General features: G+C 39.4%; 2 protein-coding genes across 2 annotated transcripts in view; one reads left to right on the forward strand and one right to left on the reverse strand.

Annotated features, from left to right (window-relative positions):
- The first annotated feature begins 764 nt into the window (after nucleotides 1-764).
- Nucleotides 765-14,990, forward strand: vwa2 (von Willebrand factor A domain containing 2). The gene is made up of 15 exons (XM_011487977.3): nucleotides 765-913; nucleotides 2,359-2,461; nucleotides 3,588-3,649; nucleotides 7,496-7,570; nucleotides 7,958-8,091; nucleotides 8,976-9,085; nucleotides 9,169-9,366; nucleotides 9,449-9,582; nucleotides 9,698-9,827; nucleotides 12,000-12,055; nucleotides 12,145-12,252; nucleotides 12,324-12,905; nucleotides 13,713-14,264; nucleotides 14,377-14,499; nucleotides 14,594-14,990. The coding sequence occupies exons 2-15, from the start codon at nucleotides 2,430-2,432 to the stop codon at nucleotides 14,722-14,724; spliced, it is 2,427 nt and encodes an 808-aa protein (XP_011486279.1). The 5' UTR covers nucleotides 765-913; nucleotides 2,359-2,429; the 3' UTR covers nucleotides 14,725-14,990.
- Nucleotides 14,991-15,292: 302 nt separating this feature from the next.
- The window catches only part of afap1l2 (actin filament associated protein 1 like 2), a 40,586-nt gene continuing 39,190 nt past the window's right edge, over nucleotides 15,293-16,688 (reverse strand). The window contains exons 17-19 of the mRNA XM_023949368.1: nucleotides 16,442-16,662; nucleotides 15,828-16,016; nucleotides 15,293-15,727 (exon numbers count right to left, since the gene is read on the reverse strand). Of these exons, the coding sequence (XP_023805136.1) occupies nucleotides 15,701-15,727; nucleotides 15,828-16,016; nucleotides 16,442-16,662 (437 nt within the window). The 3' untranslated portion in view covers nucleotides 15,293-15,700. The remainder of the gene's footprint in view (nucleotides 15,728-15,827; nucleotides 16,017-16,441; nucleotides 16,663-16,688) is intronic.

A 16,688-nucleotide genomic window follows, 5' to 3' on the forward strand; every position in this document is an offset into this window, starting at 1 on the left:
AAGAAAAAGATCAGGTTAAGAAAAAGAAGAAATATTAAAAGGAGTGACAAAGTTTTTAATATTATGTGTGCAACTTTAAAAGACAAGTTCTAATGTTTTGGTTTCAGGTGAACAGAAAAAAGGTTTGGATTGAAATTAAAATATTTGATTTAAAAAAACCTCCAAGGTAAATTTTTGATTTTTTAAATAGATTTCTTTCCTTTTAGGTGCTAGTGGGTATTTTGTGTATAAAGAAAATGATTTATCAGGATGGTTTCTAGGTTGCGTCTGTTGATTTTATCAAAGTTGCAGAAACCTTTTTTTGTTTAAAGGTAAGTTACTGATTTGTTACATGTAGAGAATTTTTAGAAATGTTTAAATAACATTACCTTTAATACCTTTAAAAAGACAAAACTTGGTGTTCTGTCATAATAATAATATAATTCTATAATAAATATATATAAAAACTATTGTTTGAAAATATTAAATATAAAAATTCCAAGTTTGAAACTATAGATTTGCTCAAAGTCTAAGTTTTTATTTCTTTTTAAATACGGTCTTGGCTATTCAGTTTATTCAAAACTTTATTTAAAGTGACCGAATGCACAACAGGACTTATTTGGTTTACGTCGTTCAAAAATATTTGTATTTGTGTATACTTAACCTTTTTACTGGATTAAATATTTAGAGGAATACTTTCTACTTTTCCTCGCTTTATAATTTAAAGTGAGTCGTATTTGAGGAATTTAAAGTTGTGGGGACTCCGCCCTCGTTGATGAGTGGAGGACCCATCGCAGGTACCAGCAGGCTCCTCAGAGGAGGTGGGGTCACAACTCGGTTGAGTTGGGAGCTCAGAGGCGCAGCTGACAAGAAATCTTCGCGTGGAAAACTTCATCCACGTACAGGAACTATAACATTTTGTGAACTCTGTCTGGTAAGCATGCATTTTCTTTTTTTATTCAGTCAAGCAGTAAACTCAGAGTACGTTCGTTTTCATCACCCTGTAGGGCCGGATAAGGATCGGCCAAATTGAAATCCAAAGTCGGTGCTTTTTTTGTGCGTAGCTTGAATTACACTTAAAGCATGCATTATTTAACATGTATTTACTACTGTAAACAGTTGCTTTGAATGCTCTTGCTGGTTAAGGTCACCACCTCCGCCCACGTTTGTCCCTTACACGTGACACGAAAACGCGAAAACATCAAAGAGAAGGAGCGACATTTTCACGGACAGGTCCATCTAAGATGAAAGCTTTCATATAGTGTCCACGTGGGTCCAATGATTATCTCAGAATTCAAACCTATCACCCCTGGTGTTAACCTGGGGTACTTTAGCACACCCTTAGCAAAAGTAGTTTATTTAGGTATACTACAAGTGTACTTAGTCTATAGAAAAAGTAAGGCCGTGCGCTGGGTGTTTACTATATATATATAATTTTTTTGTCCAGCCCTTTAGTTTTTTTTTTAATAATTCTGTTAACAACTCAAAAGTAATGACCTAATTAATTTGATTATTTCATTTTCAATAAATTTATTGTTACTCTTGAACGTTTCAAGTCATTTCAGTGAGCATTGTGGACTTTCTTTCTTTAACTGAGGAGTACCACAATTTTGTTTACCACTGTATATACCAATTTATTTTAAAGAAGTATTTTCTATACTAGAACATAATAAAGTATACTTCAAGTTTACTACTTTTTACCAAATGTTCACTTAAATCTCTGTGATTCAAAGTAAGAAATGCAAATATTTTGAATAATTTCCAACATAAGAAATCAACAATCTGTAGCATTTTGAAACCAAAAGGTTTGCTTTATTTAAAAATAAAAAATCCTTATTTAAAAAAATAAATAAATGGGAATAAATGTTGTTCTAGTGAGCTTTGCTGTTTTTATCAAAAATGTTCCAAAATCTGTAGAATTAGTTCTTTTTGGGTTTATACTCAAAACCTCAGACGATTCTAGGAATTCAGCGACTGCAAAGAAAATCCAGGTCAGTCAAAAGTTATAAGATAAAGTCGATAATATAAATATGTCTTTTTAGAGTCTTTTCAACCATAAAAAATCTTAAAACATTCATTGAATTTCATCCCAACATAATGTATTACAAATTGATGACAGAAACAAACAGATCGGTTAGTCTACTCACTCATGGAACAAACCTCATTTTCTCGTAATGGTTTTAAGTTGGAAGAATTTTATCCTTTAAATTCACTAATAGGGTACAAAGTTGAGGCCCTTTCAAAATAGGATAATAGGAAAAAAAAAAATTCTCGCTTTTTTAATCTTGAATTTCATGCATAAAAGTATTTTTTTAATCTCATGCAGACTTAATGTGGATGTAACTTTTTTTCTTTTTTTTGCACTGGAATGCATCAAAGGATTCAAGTTTGTTCAGAGACAAAATCTAAACATCAGACTTTTAGAGGGTGGAGAGGAAATCTGCCCAGGAATGCCTCTGAACACACTCCATCGCTGGGACAGGTGTGTATTTAATAACAGGCATGCCTGACTGCTTTATATTGCAAGTATGCAAGCTCTCGCTAAGAAGACATAACTGTAAGAGCATGAATAGAGCATCAATGGTCTGTAATGAGATTTATCCGCCAGAATCGTCTTCCGCCATGTCAGCTCTACAGATCTGTATCACACAGACACACAGACTCCTGTCCATCCTGAACACAATCCTGCCTCTGTCTCCGCTCTGCATCCCTGTGGCACGCCTGTCATCTTTGCACACCCCACCGCACAACAGCTGATGACGGGGGCTGGCTATTGCAGCCGAGCGTTAATTAAACCTCTGCGGCCCTTCAGCATCTTCTGTGCAGCTAACGGTGACCGCGCACGGGTTCAGAGCTGCCAGATGAGATTATCAGCATGATGAACTCTTGATGGGGTCAAATAGTTCGCTGCCTGGGAAAATTCATGGATGTGGATCGAAGGTTTTTACTGACTTGACCAGGGTGGGCGGTTCCAGCTAAAGCAGAATGGTTACGACTTTACATACATGATTGGCAGGTGACCAAAATTCTCTTTAAACCTTAAATAATTTGTTTAATGCCCCTAAAAATGCAGGTTAGATCAAAAATCCCACTACATTCTTCTGTTTTAAAAATGACCTACAGATTCCACAGAAAGAAACACGAATAGAAATATTGAGCAGAACATCAAGTTAACCCAATTTCTTCAGTTTTTCCTTTCAAATTTCAAATATTGCTAATTAAAAGTTCATTAATACTTATCAATTTTTTAAAGTATGTCTGAAAAAAATGTGTACGCTTCAATTTTTCCGACTTTTAGTAACTTTTTGGAGGCTAACTTGGTTACACTTTTATCCCAGCTGGTGGACTTTTTGCTTTTAAAGTTAGTTTTGCCATAAGGCATGACGCTTTTTAAATCAAAATTCTGTTGGGAAAAGTGAATTAAAATGAGAAAAAATCTTTTAGAACCAGGAATGTGGTTCAGGTTCTATTATTTGATTGTTGACGATCCCATCAGCAGGAACGGAACATGTCTGCAGGCTCATTTCTTCAAATTCCTCTTCTCTGGTTTTGATGGCTGTGGTTTTGCTAAAAAAGCACCGTTTTTTTATTTTTATTTATTGTTCCAGGTGCCCCAACATGCACGCCGAGATTTATGTCCCCCTCTTCTTAGCCCTGGTGCTCCTCAAAGGTCAGTTCATTCAGTTTTATTTCTGTTTTTTTTGTTTTTTATAAGTCTCTGGTTTCTAAGTGTTTTGAAGAAAAATTCAGTATCAAACTACACAATAATGACTCACAACAGCTGTATTTTTTATGCAAAAATATCAAAATTGACCGATTATGAGTAATCTTTTTTGCAACCATAGTAAAAAAACATTTTTTACGAAAGTTTATTTTTGCTTTTGTATCTCTAAAAGATCTGCAATTAGCTGTTTCTATATAAAAAAAAAAGTTTTTCACTTTGAGTTTTGAGAAACAAATAATCTCCTCTATTAGCCTTCAGTAATTCACAATTTAAAACCAACAATTATTCACATGAATTATCCTAAAATAATAAGATTGCCACTAAAAACCATAACATTTTTTTTATTAATTGTACAAACAAAATGAACTTAACACATAAAAACTCCAGGATTACTGAACGTAAGGAGTTGTAGTTTTTTTTCCAAATGTGTTCATATCGTCAAAAATAATGAAAAAAGTGAGAAAAGTTGTGGGCTATGTCCGGATCCCTTCACTATTCACTACACAGTCCACTTTATAGTGCGTTCGCCTTTTTGTAGTGCCTCGAAATCTACAATTCCAAAATCAAGTTCCCTAGAAATTACCCAGAAGTCTCTGTCAAAAACCAGTGTGCATTGATGCTCACTAGATTGGCGCATAAGGACAACAATGCTTTGCGTTTTAACAATTTTTGCAAAGAAAATCTATTTAAATTAACTTTTTAAATAAAATATTAACATTTTGGTCTTCAGACAGTGTTTTAGCACATTTAAGGTAACCTTTTATTGCAATTTTTGCCGTCTTTTGCAAAATGCATATTGCACAGCTTGATATCGTGATAACAATAAATTCGTGATTTATTGTGCAGTCTTAGTAAACGTGAACATGCATACATATCTACGTACACACAAATGTATATATATATTGTATATATGTGTGTGTGGAGAGCCACAAATTTGCATAAGTATTCTGCAAAAATTCTGCGTAATTGCGTAATATTTATGAAATAATTGCAAATAAAATGCGTAAAATATGCATAAACTGCGTAAACTCCCAACCGACCCAAACATTTTTTAACAGCTCGTCGGCTGAAACCCCTCGACAGACATCAGGGGACAACTACGAATGACGAACGCAGAAAACACTTAGGCGTTACGTAAATCACACATGTATCACAAAAGATCTTCACTTCATGCGTAGAAAATGTGCAAAATAGACTTAGTGGCTGTTTGTGAAATGCCACCAATAAAGTTGCACATTTTTATAAATGTTCTGTCAAAAAGTCCTTTAACTGATTTTGAATGTTTTCTGTTTCATTTTTCAACTTATTTTGAAAGGATTGCAGTCACAGACGTCTGGTAAAACTTTGTTGGAGGTGTTTCAGGTTGAAGTTTTCATCACCTGTTTCTAGAAATGTGGATTTTCTGCACATATCGGTGCACACGGAGGCTGAGATTGCGTGTAGAACAACATCCTCTCTAAAAAGCAGCTGAGGTTCGGCTGTTTAGCAGGAATTTGCACGCACATGCATGCAGTGGCGGGAGGTTTCCACCGCGGAGGCATTTAAATTGTTCTGTACAAAGCGATGTTCATTTCCAGGTGATGCAGGTTTTACGTGGGTTTTTTTTCTAGCGTGCGTTTTTCCATGATGATACCTGAGGGAAGAGAAGGGAAGGGAAGGTAGGGCAGTATATTTATTACCTGAGCTGTTTTTCAGAGATGACAGCTTTAAGACCGTTTCAAGTATTTGTTTTTGGAGTATTTCAAAAGCTTTAACTTGACTGGACTAGACTCCTTCACCTTGTCTCGGGGCCCATCTCTTAACTCCCATGTTGACATGTTGTAATGTTACACATCCATGACATGCATTCTGTCAAATTAAATGGCACTCAGAGGCAGGAATCAGCTCTTTAATCCCAGACTGGTTTGGATTCATAAAAAAACTGGAGGTGCGGTCCAACAGAGGATTATCTGGCTCCTGCTTTTCCTGCTGTAATTATTTCCTCAGACGTTGAAGATCTGTGGTTTTCTTGCAGCTGTGACGCCTTTTTCTTCAGGGCTAGAACTGAGGTTAGGATGGCGAGAAACTGGAAAGGTCAGGAGTGTGGGGAGGACGCAGCGCTGCCCCCCCCCCCCCCCCGTTTGCAGGGGGCGCCCTTCCTGCTCGGTCACGTCTCCCATGAGGTGAAGATCGAGAGCATTCTTTAAAGACGCATTTATGCGGAGGGAGGTGAAAGGTCGCAGGTCTTCTTTTTAATATAGCTTTATTGACAAAATGCATGTGACATTATTCTGCAGCTCCTCCTTTTTGCTGCTCAAAAACTTTTACCATCTTGATGATCTCAATAAACAGAGTCAGTTGAACACCGGAACATTAAACGTGCGTGTTATCTTTTACTTTTTACTTTTTTAAACCTTTATTTCTGTTAGGGCTGAACGACATGAGGAAAACTTGTGATATATGAACAAATAGCAAAACAACCGAAAAACATCATTTCCACTTCACTGCAACGGTTTAAAAATTATTCTCCAAATGACCCTCGTCTTACAACGGAGGCGAACATCTAACATGAAAGGGCTCCATCCGATTGGTCAACAACGTGAAGGGGTGCTTCTGATTGGTCAAATGCATAAATGGACTAATTTAATTTGTTAAATACTTCAAGCTGCCATAAGATTGTTTTAGCACATGTAAGGAAACCACTTATTGCAATTTTCGCCGTCTTTTGCGATTATGCATGTTGCACAGCTTGATTTCGTGATAACGATAAAATTGCGATTTATGGTGCAGAACTCGTTTCTGTAGATGCACATTTAATTTTTTGTCACAGATTATGTTTGTATTTACATGAAATTAGACATATTTAGTCCTGAATCACTAATTTTTGTGTTTCAAAATGCTTTTATGATCTGCAAGGGTTGCTACCATATTAAAATTGGACAGAGTGAGCGAGACATCATCCATAGAAAACAGTTTAACTCCGGCTCCACCCACATGACATCAATTCAAAAGCTTTTTTTGCCATGGAGCCACACAACGTCAGTAAGTAGTGATTGGTCCGAGCTGGTCTGAGTTGACGTTTCTATGGCAACCACTCGAGAGCGTGCTTGTTGGAAGTCCACACCTCTACTACGGTACTTGAAATCTGGCGACACGAAATCTGTCGAGCTTTTTGAACGTTCAACCTGGGAGCCAGCAGGCACCTCCTACTTTAATACGAGACATCTGATTGGCCAGTTTATAATTTAGATAACTTGCACTACAGAAAAAGAGAATGGTTGTTTTGACAAATAGAATGACTGAGCAATAGCTGTTTAATTGTCTATGGGAGCCAGCAGTATTTGGAACGGGAGGTGGGAGGAGTCACTCAGTCCAGTTCTCATATACGGTCAATGGTTGTTAGAGGGCAGAAATGAGGGGCATGTTCACAGTCAATGCCCCTCATTTCTGCGCTGCATGTTGGTGAACAGAGGAGCCTTCTTTCAGTAAAAAGAACGGTTTCCTCCACTTGTCTGTTCTCGTTAGCTTTAAATCCTCATTTAGGCACCACATTAAGTGGAATTCAATCGGCTTAGTGGAATTTAAAGTTTGACTTTATTAATAAAAGAAACCAGTACCTGGTGTTAGCGGCTGAATTCTTTAGTTTGCTCTCTTCTAATCCTGTTGCCTGCTTGATGGATGCAGATTTCTCTCTTTTAAAGCATTAAGTAAATGCAAAGAAAGCCTTTTTTTTGGGTCAAAGCCTTATAGTTTGTTTGATTGGTCTGGATGTGTGACTTTGTGTTTGACTTTCACATCCTTCACCGCTCTCAGTCCAGCAGGGCACAGCGGTGCAGGAGATCCAAACCAGCCATGACAACATTGTCAAGATCAGCTCAGCAGCAGACAGTGAGTGTGGCCCGAACCCGTTCTGTAGAGAACAAAGTCCAGCAATAAAAAGTTTTTTATTGCCTAAAGTCTTTTGAGAAATGAATTTTTTAACATTTTTAATAAAAATAGTTTTGTAAGTATTATTTGATTTAAAATGGGTTTAAAAGAAACTCATTATAAAGGGAGTTTTATGCCCCCATTTTGTTGATCCAACAGGAAGCAGAAAAGGTAAAGACGCTTCATTAAATACATTATAAGCTCATCTTTATGTTGGTGTGAAATTGGTGTGATAAGAGACAATTCAGACTTACTGTGAAGAAGCATGGTGGGGGGAGTGTAATGATCTTGGCTATGCAACTTGAATTTCCTTGTATTACATTTTCTTTTCTCTTTTTTGGATGGAAGTGATGCAGTGCTCTTCAGCAATGGACATCCTTTTTTTAATGGACAGCTCCTACAGCATGGGGAAGGGCAGTTTTGAGAGGTCCAAACACTTTGCAGTCAAGCTGAGCCAAGCCTTGGATATTGGACCTGACAAGGTTTGAGTTCTGTCTCTATAATCATCATACCGATCAAATGAAGTAAGAAGAAGAAAAAAAAGATAGCTTTATCTTGGATTTATTCAAATGTATTGATCCAGTTTAAAGACCTGCTCTGATTGTGGGATTTTTCTCATGATGGAAGACAGAAAATTAACCTCAAAAATGAATTTCTGCGTAGTTTTTATTCAAATTGTGAATCAGGAGCAGATGAAAAAAAATGCCTTTTTAAAAAGCTTGCTGCTGTGATGAAGAAGCTACAACGGTGAGCGACAAGCTCCCTGCTCTGCTCCATTCTGATGCTTCCTCATGTAGACGACTAGATCTGTGCACATCTTCGTCTTCCTCTTCTAAACTGGCATCTGGCTGTGAGGGGCTGTAAGCAAGCAGGAGAGAGTGGAGAAGGATGGATGATGGGAAGGGGAGCAGGCTTACTCTGTGTTCCAACGGTCCCTCCCACGACTAAGAGGCAAATTTCCAATGAGCTACTGTCACTCTGCAGAAACTATGTCCCAGAAAAGGACAATTATAACTAAAAGACCACTATGAATACTTAAAGTAGATTCAAAAATAATCAGAGTGGGACTTAAAACACTTTTAGAATTTGTTTTCTAGTTTTTAAAGGTATAGATTTATTGTTTTATATTGTTGATCCTTTTTATTTAGTAGAATTACTGTTTGAGTTTAGTACAAAGGTTTTCACTTAGTAATGATACCAATTTTATTAAAGCAGATTTTTTTTTTTTACAATTTTAGCTTTTGACTCAAATTTCAATGAAACAACTCTTTCTGTGTATAGACATCATTTTAGGATGTATTGAAAAGCGCTTTGTGTTGCAGCGTTTAGTATCGTTTGTCGTCGCTATAAATGTGGAACTGTGCAGGTCCGAGTGGGTCTGATTCAGTTCGGTTCTGTGCCTCGGCTGGAGTTTTCCTTGGATTCCTTCTCCAACAAGCAGGAGCTGAAAAAGCACATGAAGAAGATCTCCTTCAGGTATTTGGCTGTTTTGTGCCACTCCCAAGATGTCGATAGGACTTTCGTGTAGCAGATATTTACTCCGATCCATTTTCCCTCAGGGGCGGAGGCACTCAGACCGGCTTGGCTCTAAAATACATCTTGAGGAAGGGTTTTCCGGGTGGCCGTAACTCCTCCAGCGTGCCCCGCATCGCCATCCTCCTGTCAGATGGGAGGTCTCAGGGCAGCGTGGCGCAGACAGCCGCAGAGCTCAAAGAGACAGGCATGGTCTTGTTCGCCGTCGGCCTGCGTTACCCAAAGTGCGGCTGGTGTAGGAAAACAAACATATCCATCAAAGATTACAGGACTTCTCAAAGAGAGCCGTTTCTCTGTAATTTGCAGGTGGGAAGAGCTGCACGCTCTCGCAAGCGAGCCAATAGAAAGCCACGTTTTCTTTGCAGAGCATTTCCAGGACGCTGTCAACGGCGTGTTCACAACGCTGACATCCTTGTCTTTCTGCAACGCCACACCTGCAGGTTGGAGTTCCATAGAAAGCTTCTAAAACCAATTATCAAAGCTAATTCTACGTTTCAAACTATACAACATGGTCTGATATGCATTCCTATTATCCCATTGTTGTGATTGTTCCAGGATGTCTAGTGGAGTCGTTCCCTTGTGAGAGGAAGACACTGGAGACACAGAAGAAGCTGCAGGGGAATTTCATGTGCTGGAAAGGCTCAAAGGGGTATTCCCCATACACGTCTACATGCCCCTACTACAGGCAAGTGTTGTTTACTCTTCCAAAAGCATTTTTACAGCAGAACATCCAGATTGCAGAGAAACACATAACAAAACTTTTACGTTGATCTTTGGTTAGAGCGTAACTCAACAAACCAGGGACTTTTATGAATGTTTGTCTCTGTTGATCATGATTATCCAACAATTGCACTGATGCATTTAAGAAACCAGGAGGAAGAATGGAAATATTCCTGGCATTAACGCCCTCTACTGGTCTGGCATTGTGCTACATCACTTCCATGACACGATGCTTCATAACAGTTCAGCGTGTAAACCAGGGGTGGGCAAATATTTTAACTGGCGGGCCACATTGGGTTCTAAAATTCTATAGAAGGGCCGGAGCACAAGCAGATGCGTGAAGTGAGAATGAGATAACATGGAATGTAGATGAAAACATTTGTATTTCAAATTAAATTCTAAAACAGAATATTCTAGAGTTTTTAGTTTAAAACTTTTTGATCTCTTTTTTATTGTGAAGCCCTTTGGTACCTTAAAGGAAACGTAAAGTGCTGTTTGAATAATGTTTTATTGATTCATGATCTTTTTGATAAAATAAATAACATTATTTATAAAATAAAACAATGACCAAATATAACACTCTCTATGATTTTCAAAGACAAAAATTCAGGAAAAATATACTGATACATTAAAAAAAACGCACACACACAAAAAAAAACAATAAATCATTGATCCTCTCCCGTCATAATCCTAATAAAGACTTTGAGGGCTGCAGCTCCTCACGTCTCACAGTTTGTGCAGCTGTGTTGTGTCCTCCATGTCTGATTCTCATCCAGTAATAATGAAATAAAGCACATTTCTACGACCTCTGCTGCAGCTAAGCATATATCTGCATTACATTTTCACCAGTACAGAGTTCCTCGTTTATTGTAGGAGTTACGTTCTAAAATGACCGTGATCGGTGAAATCCACGGAGAATGATTACAGAAGTTTATGGCAGTAAAACTCCTCACTGCCTACATACACTTTTCTCAGACAGACATGAACATTTTCACCCTTTTCTCTTGTTTAAATTCTCAAACCTTCATAGAAATTAGGTTCAGGATCTTAGAATGAAAACAAAGATCTGATCGATCACAGATTTCTGTAGATCTGAAGAGCTCCGCGTTTCTGTACAGGAGACACGGCTCGGAGGAGATTGATTGACAGGGTCTCCAGCCAATCAGGACCCAGAACAGGGTGCACGGTTTAAAAAAAGCAACATAATTTCTTTAAAAGAATGAGCTAAACCAAGGAAAGATGAACTGCGACGTAGAAAGGGAAGACTGTCTTCTGTTCTATTTGACAGAGATTTTCAGATCAGATCACATTTTGACCGTGTGGTCATATTAAAAACAAAAACAAAAAAAACATGGGACTCTGATATTGTTTAGTGGGCCGGACCAAACATGGAGGCGGGCCGGATCCAGACCGCGGGCCGTAGTTTGCCCACCCCTGGTGTAAACAAACCTGTAAAAACTCAGAGGTGCGACTGTAAAAAGCTATTTCAAAAGTTAGTTTTGTGGTACATAAAACAGTCCACAGTCCTTTACGGAATAATTTAAAGATTTTATGCTGTTTTAGCCAAAAATGAAAAGGCCTCCGTTTTTGTTTTTAGGACATAGTTTCTGCAGAGCGGCAAGAGTTCTTTAGAAATTCACCTCCGAGTTGTAGAGCTGAGAGCTCTCGGTTCCCATTCTCTCCCGCTCTCTTATGTGAGCTATCAAAAAGACTGATTAAAGTGGAGACTTTTCACTTCCAGGTTACATTTGGTAGCAGAATACGAGGCTTTTTAGTCTGTAATTGTGAGTAATTAAGCGTGACCAATTGTAAGAAATGAAAGAACATTTAAACATGTTTTATTCTAAATTATGGTAAGACTGGATCATTTTCAGATTAATTAAGAATTTATTTAATGGCACTTTTTTACAGATAAAAATCACAACATGCTTTAAAATATACAAGTAAAATGCAATAAAATTGATAAATAAAACAAAATAAAAGTAGAAATGAAAACAAATACAAGTCAGGAAGTTGCAAAACTAAAGCTTGCCTGAATAAAACCCTTTAAATCCTTAAAGTCCTTTTAATATACTCAGATCTGGTTTTTTTTCTTCTGAAACACAATGAAATCTTAACGTTTTTATTGTGTTTTTAGCTACAACAGGATTTACATGAAACACCAGACTGTCTGCCATCGAACCATCTGTCCAGGTCAGATTCCTGTTTGCTCCTTTTATTTCCAGCTCTCTATCATTTTGTCTGATTTCGTTGAGGATTCGTCCTTTTGTTTTCACCTCCAGATCCCTGCGACTCCCAGCCGTGTCTGAACGGGGGGACATGTGTCTCAGAAGGCCCGGATGGCTTTCACTGCGTTTGTCTTCCTGGCTATGGAGGAGACCCTCACTGCGGTCAGTTCACTCGCCTATAAGGACGGGGGAGACGCTTTGGGAACTAACCTTTGCCTCTCGTCTTCCTTCAGCTCCTGCTTTGTCCTTGGACTGCTCTGTAGATTTGCTCTTCCTCTTGGAGGGCTCTTCCTCACTCACTTTAGAAGGCTTCCTGCGTTTCAAGTCCTTCCTAAAGCGCTTTCTCCAGACGGTCATCGGCTCCGACAGCCCCAGCAAAGTTGGTCTTGCGGTGTTTGGTGCAGAGACTCGACTGGAGGTCCAGGTTGGGAAGTTCAGAAGGAACCTGGGGGGTTTTCTCAGGGCCGTGGATGCACTTCAGTCGCCTGGGGGCCAAACTCTGACAGGCCAGGCGCTCCGCCACGCCACCCGTCACGGCTTCGTGAGTGCGCCGGCCTTCGCTGACGTTACAGATGACCTCCCCCGGGTGGTGGTGCTGCTCACCGCCAATCCTGCTGCTGACGAGGTAATCGAAGCCTCAAAGTATGCGCGGGACCGAGAGATCTTCCTCATAGGAGTGGGACCCGATTTCCTGAAGGGTCAGCTGAATAATATGACCGGAAACCCCCAAAGGACTCTCACCTACTCTTCACCCGACAGGCTAAGCGAGAAATTACCCGAGCTAAAGGCCAAGATCTGCAGCGTGGATACTCAAGGTAATACCTACAAATGGGTTTTCATCCATCCTGAAATATTGAAAATCATGGCTGCTTTTTTAATCTCTTTAACATATTTTATGTAAAACATTTTTAAAACCATTCATTTCAATTGATATATTTCATAAAAACACTAGGTTCCCCCCAAAAACTCTAAGTACCCGGTGGTGTTAGTTTCGTTGCAGTATTTTTATATTACCATATTGTTTGCAAATTGAAGGAAGTTAAACACTGAAAGAAATTAATAATTGGCATAAATTATGGTCAATTAAAATTACACGTTTCATGTACCTTATGTTTTTTTCTGTCCTAAAGCAGTTCTGGACAGCGAGGACCACGTTGTTTATCTCAGGGTTTTTAAAAACTTGTCACCTCCGCCACAAACTGAAAGACACACCTAATACCCAATGAAAATGAATTTTGGGTATAGTGAACAGTCCCGCCCACAAAATGATGACATCACAGAGCGCAACGCTGTCAAAAAAAACAAAAAAAAAAAAAAAAAAGTATGGCGCCAAAATCTCTCATGGGACTCAAAAAATATTTCAAAATCCACAAACCGAAACACACCCAGTGTGTAAAAACCTAGTACAGCATAAATACCAAGTATGTACCGTACCTTGGAAGTATAGCGCAAATATAGTACCGCATAAATACACAGCCTATAATACCTGTAAGTACAACAAAAGTACCATATAAATACCACTTAAATACCCTGCAAGTACGTTACTGTAAAAGGAGATGTTACTAATTCAAGATAATTATTTTTGGGAGACTTTTGTAAGTTTGCAGTATTCTTATCTTTAGGTTGCCTGGGTCAAGCAGTAGACCTGGTGTTTGCCCTGGATGCCTCAGCTGCTGTTGGCCGTGAAAACTTTGCCGTCCTGCGGGACTTTGTGCGCAGCATCACCGTCCAGTTCGACATCAACCGAGACGTGGCTCAGGTCGCTCTCGTGGCTTACAGTCGCAAAGCCTCCACCGTCTTCCGCTTGGACGCCCACGAGACCGGCTCCGTCGTCCTCAAGGCGGTGGGCGATGCCAGCTACATGGGTGGGGTGGCGTCCTCGGGCGCCGCTTTACTCCACATTTACTCCAACGTCCTAACCGTGGCTAACGGCGCCAGGCCTGGGGTCAACAAAGCCGTGGTGGTGCTGACGGATGGTTCGGGCGGGGAAGATGCAGTGGTGCCGGCTCAGAAGATAAGAGACAGCGGCGTCTCCGTTTTTATAGTCGGGGTTGGAGCCGTGCAGAGAGAGAAGCTGGCGAGGATCGCAGGTTCAGAGGATCACATGATATCCGTCCCGTCTTATGAGGAACTCAAGTACTTTGAAGATGTACTGGTGCAGATGTTGTGTTCAGGTAAAAGTGCATCACAAAAACCAAAATACTATTGGACGTTTATGTCTCAATATTAATACCACAGTATATGTTCGGCAAAAAAAAAGACCAAATTTGATTATTTCTCTGTCAGATGTAAAGAAACCAGTAAATCTGTGCAAACCCAACCCCTGTATGAACGGCGGGACCTGCATCCTGTCTGGAGGAAGCTTCCGGTGTCAATGCAGAGACTATGAAGGACCTCACTGTGAAAGAAGTGAGCACTAATCAATCAAAAAATGGCCATCGTGTAAAAACATCAGCTCCTCGAACAGTGGATGGGATTCTAACAATGACGTCACGTTTTCCAGGAAGCAGCGGCTCGCCATCCAGAGGGGATCGTCCCAGACCTGCAGGCCTGAGGAGGAAGAGCAGACAGAAGAAGAGCCACCAGGAGCTCCTGCATCGCTACAAACTTCACCGTCGACGACACGTCGCTTGACGTACGAGACGCGTCAGGCACGATTAGAGTGGAGAAAAAGGGATTCCTGCTGTTTAAAGCTGCACAAGTGCCATGTACTGGTCATAAATGCATTCTTTACATGATGGGAACTTCAATCTTATCATTGTTTTTAAACCATCTGTACGTTTATCCAAGATAGACGTTTTATAATTTCACTCCAGGGTAGGAGGAGATTTGATTTAAATCCATTTTTCTATTGCAATTACAGAAATTGTGCTTATTTATTAAACTGTTGCATGACTTCAGTTTATATTATTCCATGTTCAAGTCACAAGAAACCATTTTAAGGTTTCAATTTGATAGAATTTTAGCATCTTGGGTCACAGAGACGCATCACACAAACCAGAAACACAAGTTTATGACCTCATTTAATCATTCTGCACCCGGATTAATTCCAAATCTGTTATTTATGGTCGTTTTATGAGGAGTAAATTCAATTTTGAGTGAGCAAAATAAAATTAGTCATGGTTTTATTTTGCTGGTAAATGTTCATCACTGCAGCTTTGCTAATGTAAAATTTAAAAAGAAGTTAGTTTAAAAGACCCAATTTTTCAGTATATTTTTATTTGAATAAAAAAAGTGCTTTTTTTACAGCTAGAAATAGAAACCAAACGGCTGAATAAACGAGTAATGATATTCACATCTTGGCTACCGGCGTACATGAACCAAGCTACAATCTAAAGTGTTTAGTAAGCCAAAGGGAGGCAAGTTTGCTGCAGAATTCTGTTTTTAAATGTTTGGTTGCTTGCAAAAAAAAAGTAGAAAACATTACAAATTGCTACCAGATCAAGTTTTTTTTTTTGTTTTTTTTTTGCAAAGAGGCACAAAAGTGAAGAATATCCAGTGGTGTTGGGAAAAAAAGTTTTTTTTAAGCCTGGGGGAGATGTGGATCAGAGTCTGTGAGGAGATAATTTAACTGTACAGCATGGATGTGGTGAGGAATTTTGAGGTTCACTTAGTTGGTGGATTTTTTCTCCCATTCCTAAAAAAAAAAGAAAGATATTTTAAACTCAAAACATTAAAAATAAACTCATTTTTTGAGGTTTACTGCACCAATTTGTGTAAATATTTAGCTGTGGAACCTTTGCTTTCTGCAAGACGTTTCCCTTCGGCGCCACGATGGAGGCTGGTCTGTTTTTAAGAGCAGAGGCCGAGTTGACCGCAGAGGCTGGGCTTGTGATGCTGATGAAGATGGTGGTGGATGATGATGATGGTGGTGGTGCTGGTGGTGATGTTGGCTGAGGAAGACTGGGCATCGTTGAAGTCTTAGTCTGAAACATTTAAAAGAAAAAAGAAGTCTGGTTATGGTTTGTCAACTTCCAAATTCCCTCACGACTTTTCAATCCAAAATCCACGGCTCTGGAAGTTCCTGGAAAAAAATAGTGTGCTCCCTAAATTTAATATAAACCACAATGCATTGCATTGGAGCCATTAGTCATTTGAAAAAACTGGATGTACATTTTATTTCGTTTTTTAAATCATCAGAACGCAGTGGATTTAACGGAAGATGATTAGGGCCATGGAAAAAAAGGGCATAGAAAATTCTGACTTTAATCTCAGAATTCTTTTTTTTTAACCTGAAAAGTCTGACTTTTTCTCAGAATTCTGAGATTAAAGTCAGAATTTCTTTTTACTCCTCTTTTTCCATGGCTCTAATCCTCTTCCGTAGGATTCATGACAAGCACAGGTTGTTTACCGAGTTAACGTTTTCCGAAGTTGTGATTTTCACTGTTGGGGGGTCCTGAAGGCTGCTGTCTAATGTGGTTCCCAGTGTAAAAGGCCCCGCCTCCACTTTCTTCAAGCTTTCCTTCACTTCCATCAACCGCAGCTCCACCTCCACCCTGCGGCTCTCTGCCCCCCGACACGCCACCTCCTTCTCCTTGACGCGGGCCTCCAGCAGGGCTTGCTCCTTAGGATCTGAGGACAGAGGTGGAGGTGTGAAA

The sequence above is a fragment of the Oryzias latipes genome, chromosome 19 (genome assembly GCF_002234675.1).
Source record: "Oryzias latipes chromosome 19, ASM223467v1".
NCBI lineage: Eukaryota > Metazoa > Chordata > Actinopteri > Beloniformes > Adrianichthyidae > Oryzias > Oryzias latipes.

What these genes read in the sequence shown, in the direction of transcription:
- vwa2 (XM_011487977.3), top strand. Translation starts at nt 2,430, where the DNA reads ATGCCTCTGAACACACTCCATCGCTGGGACAG. An exon ending in GATCAGCTCAGCAGCAGACA is followed by an intron (nt 7,571 to 7,957) that starts GTGAGTGTGGCC and finishes TTTGGATGGAAG; the next exon opens with TGATGCAGTGCTCTTCAGCA. An exon ending in GGTGCAGATGTTGTGTTCAG is followed by an intron (nt 14,265 to 14,376) that starts GTAAAAGTGCAT and finishes TTTCTCTGTCAG; the next exon opens with ATGTAAAGAAACCAGTAAAT.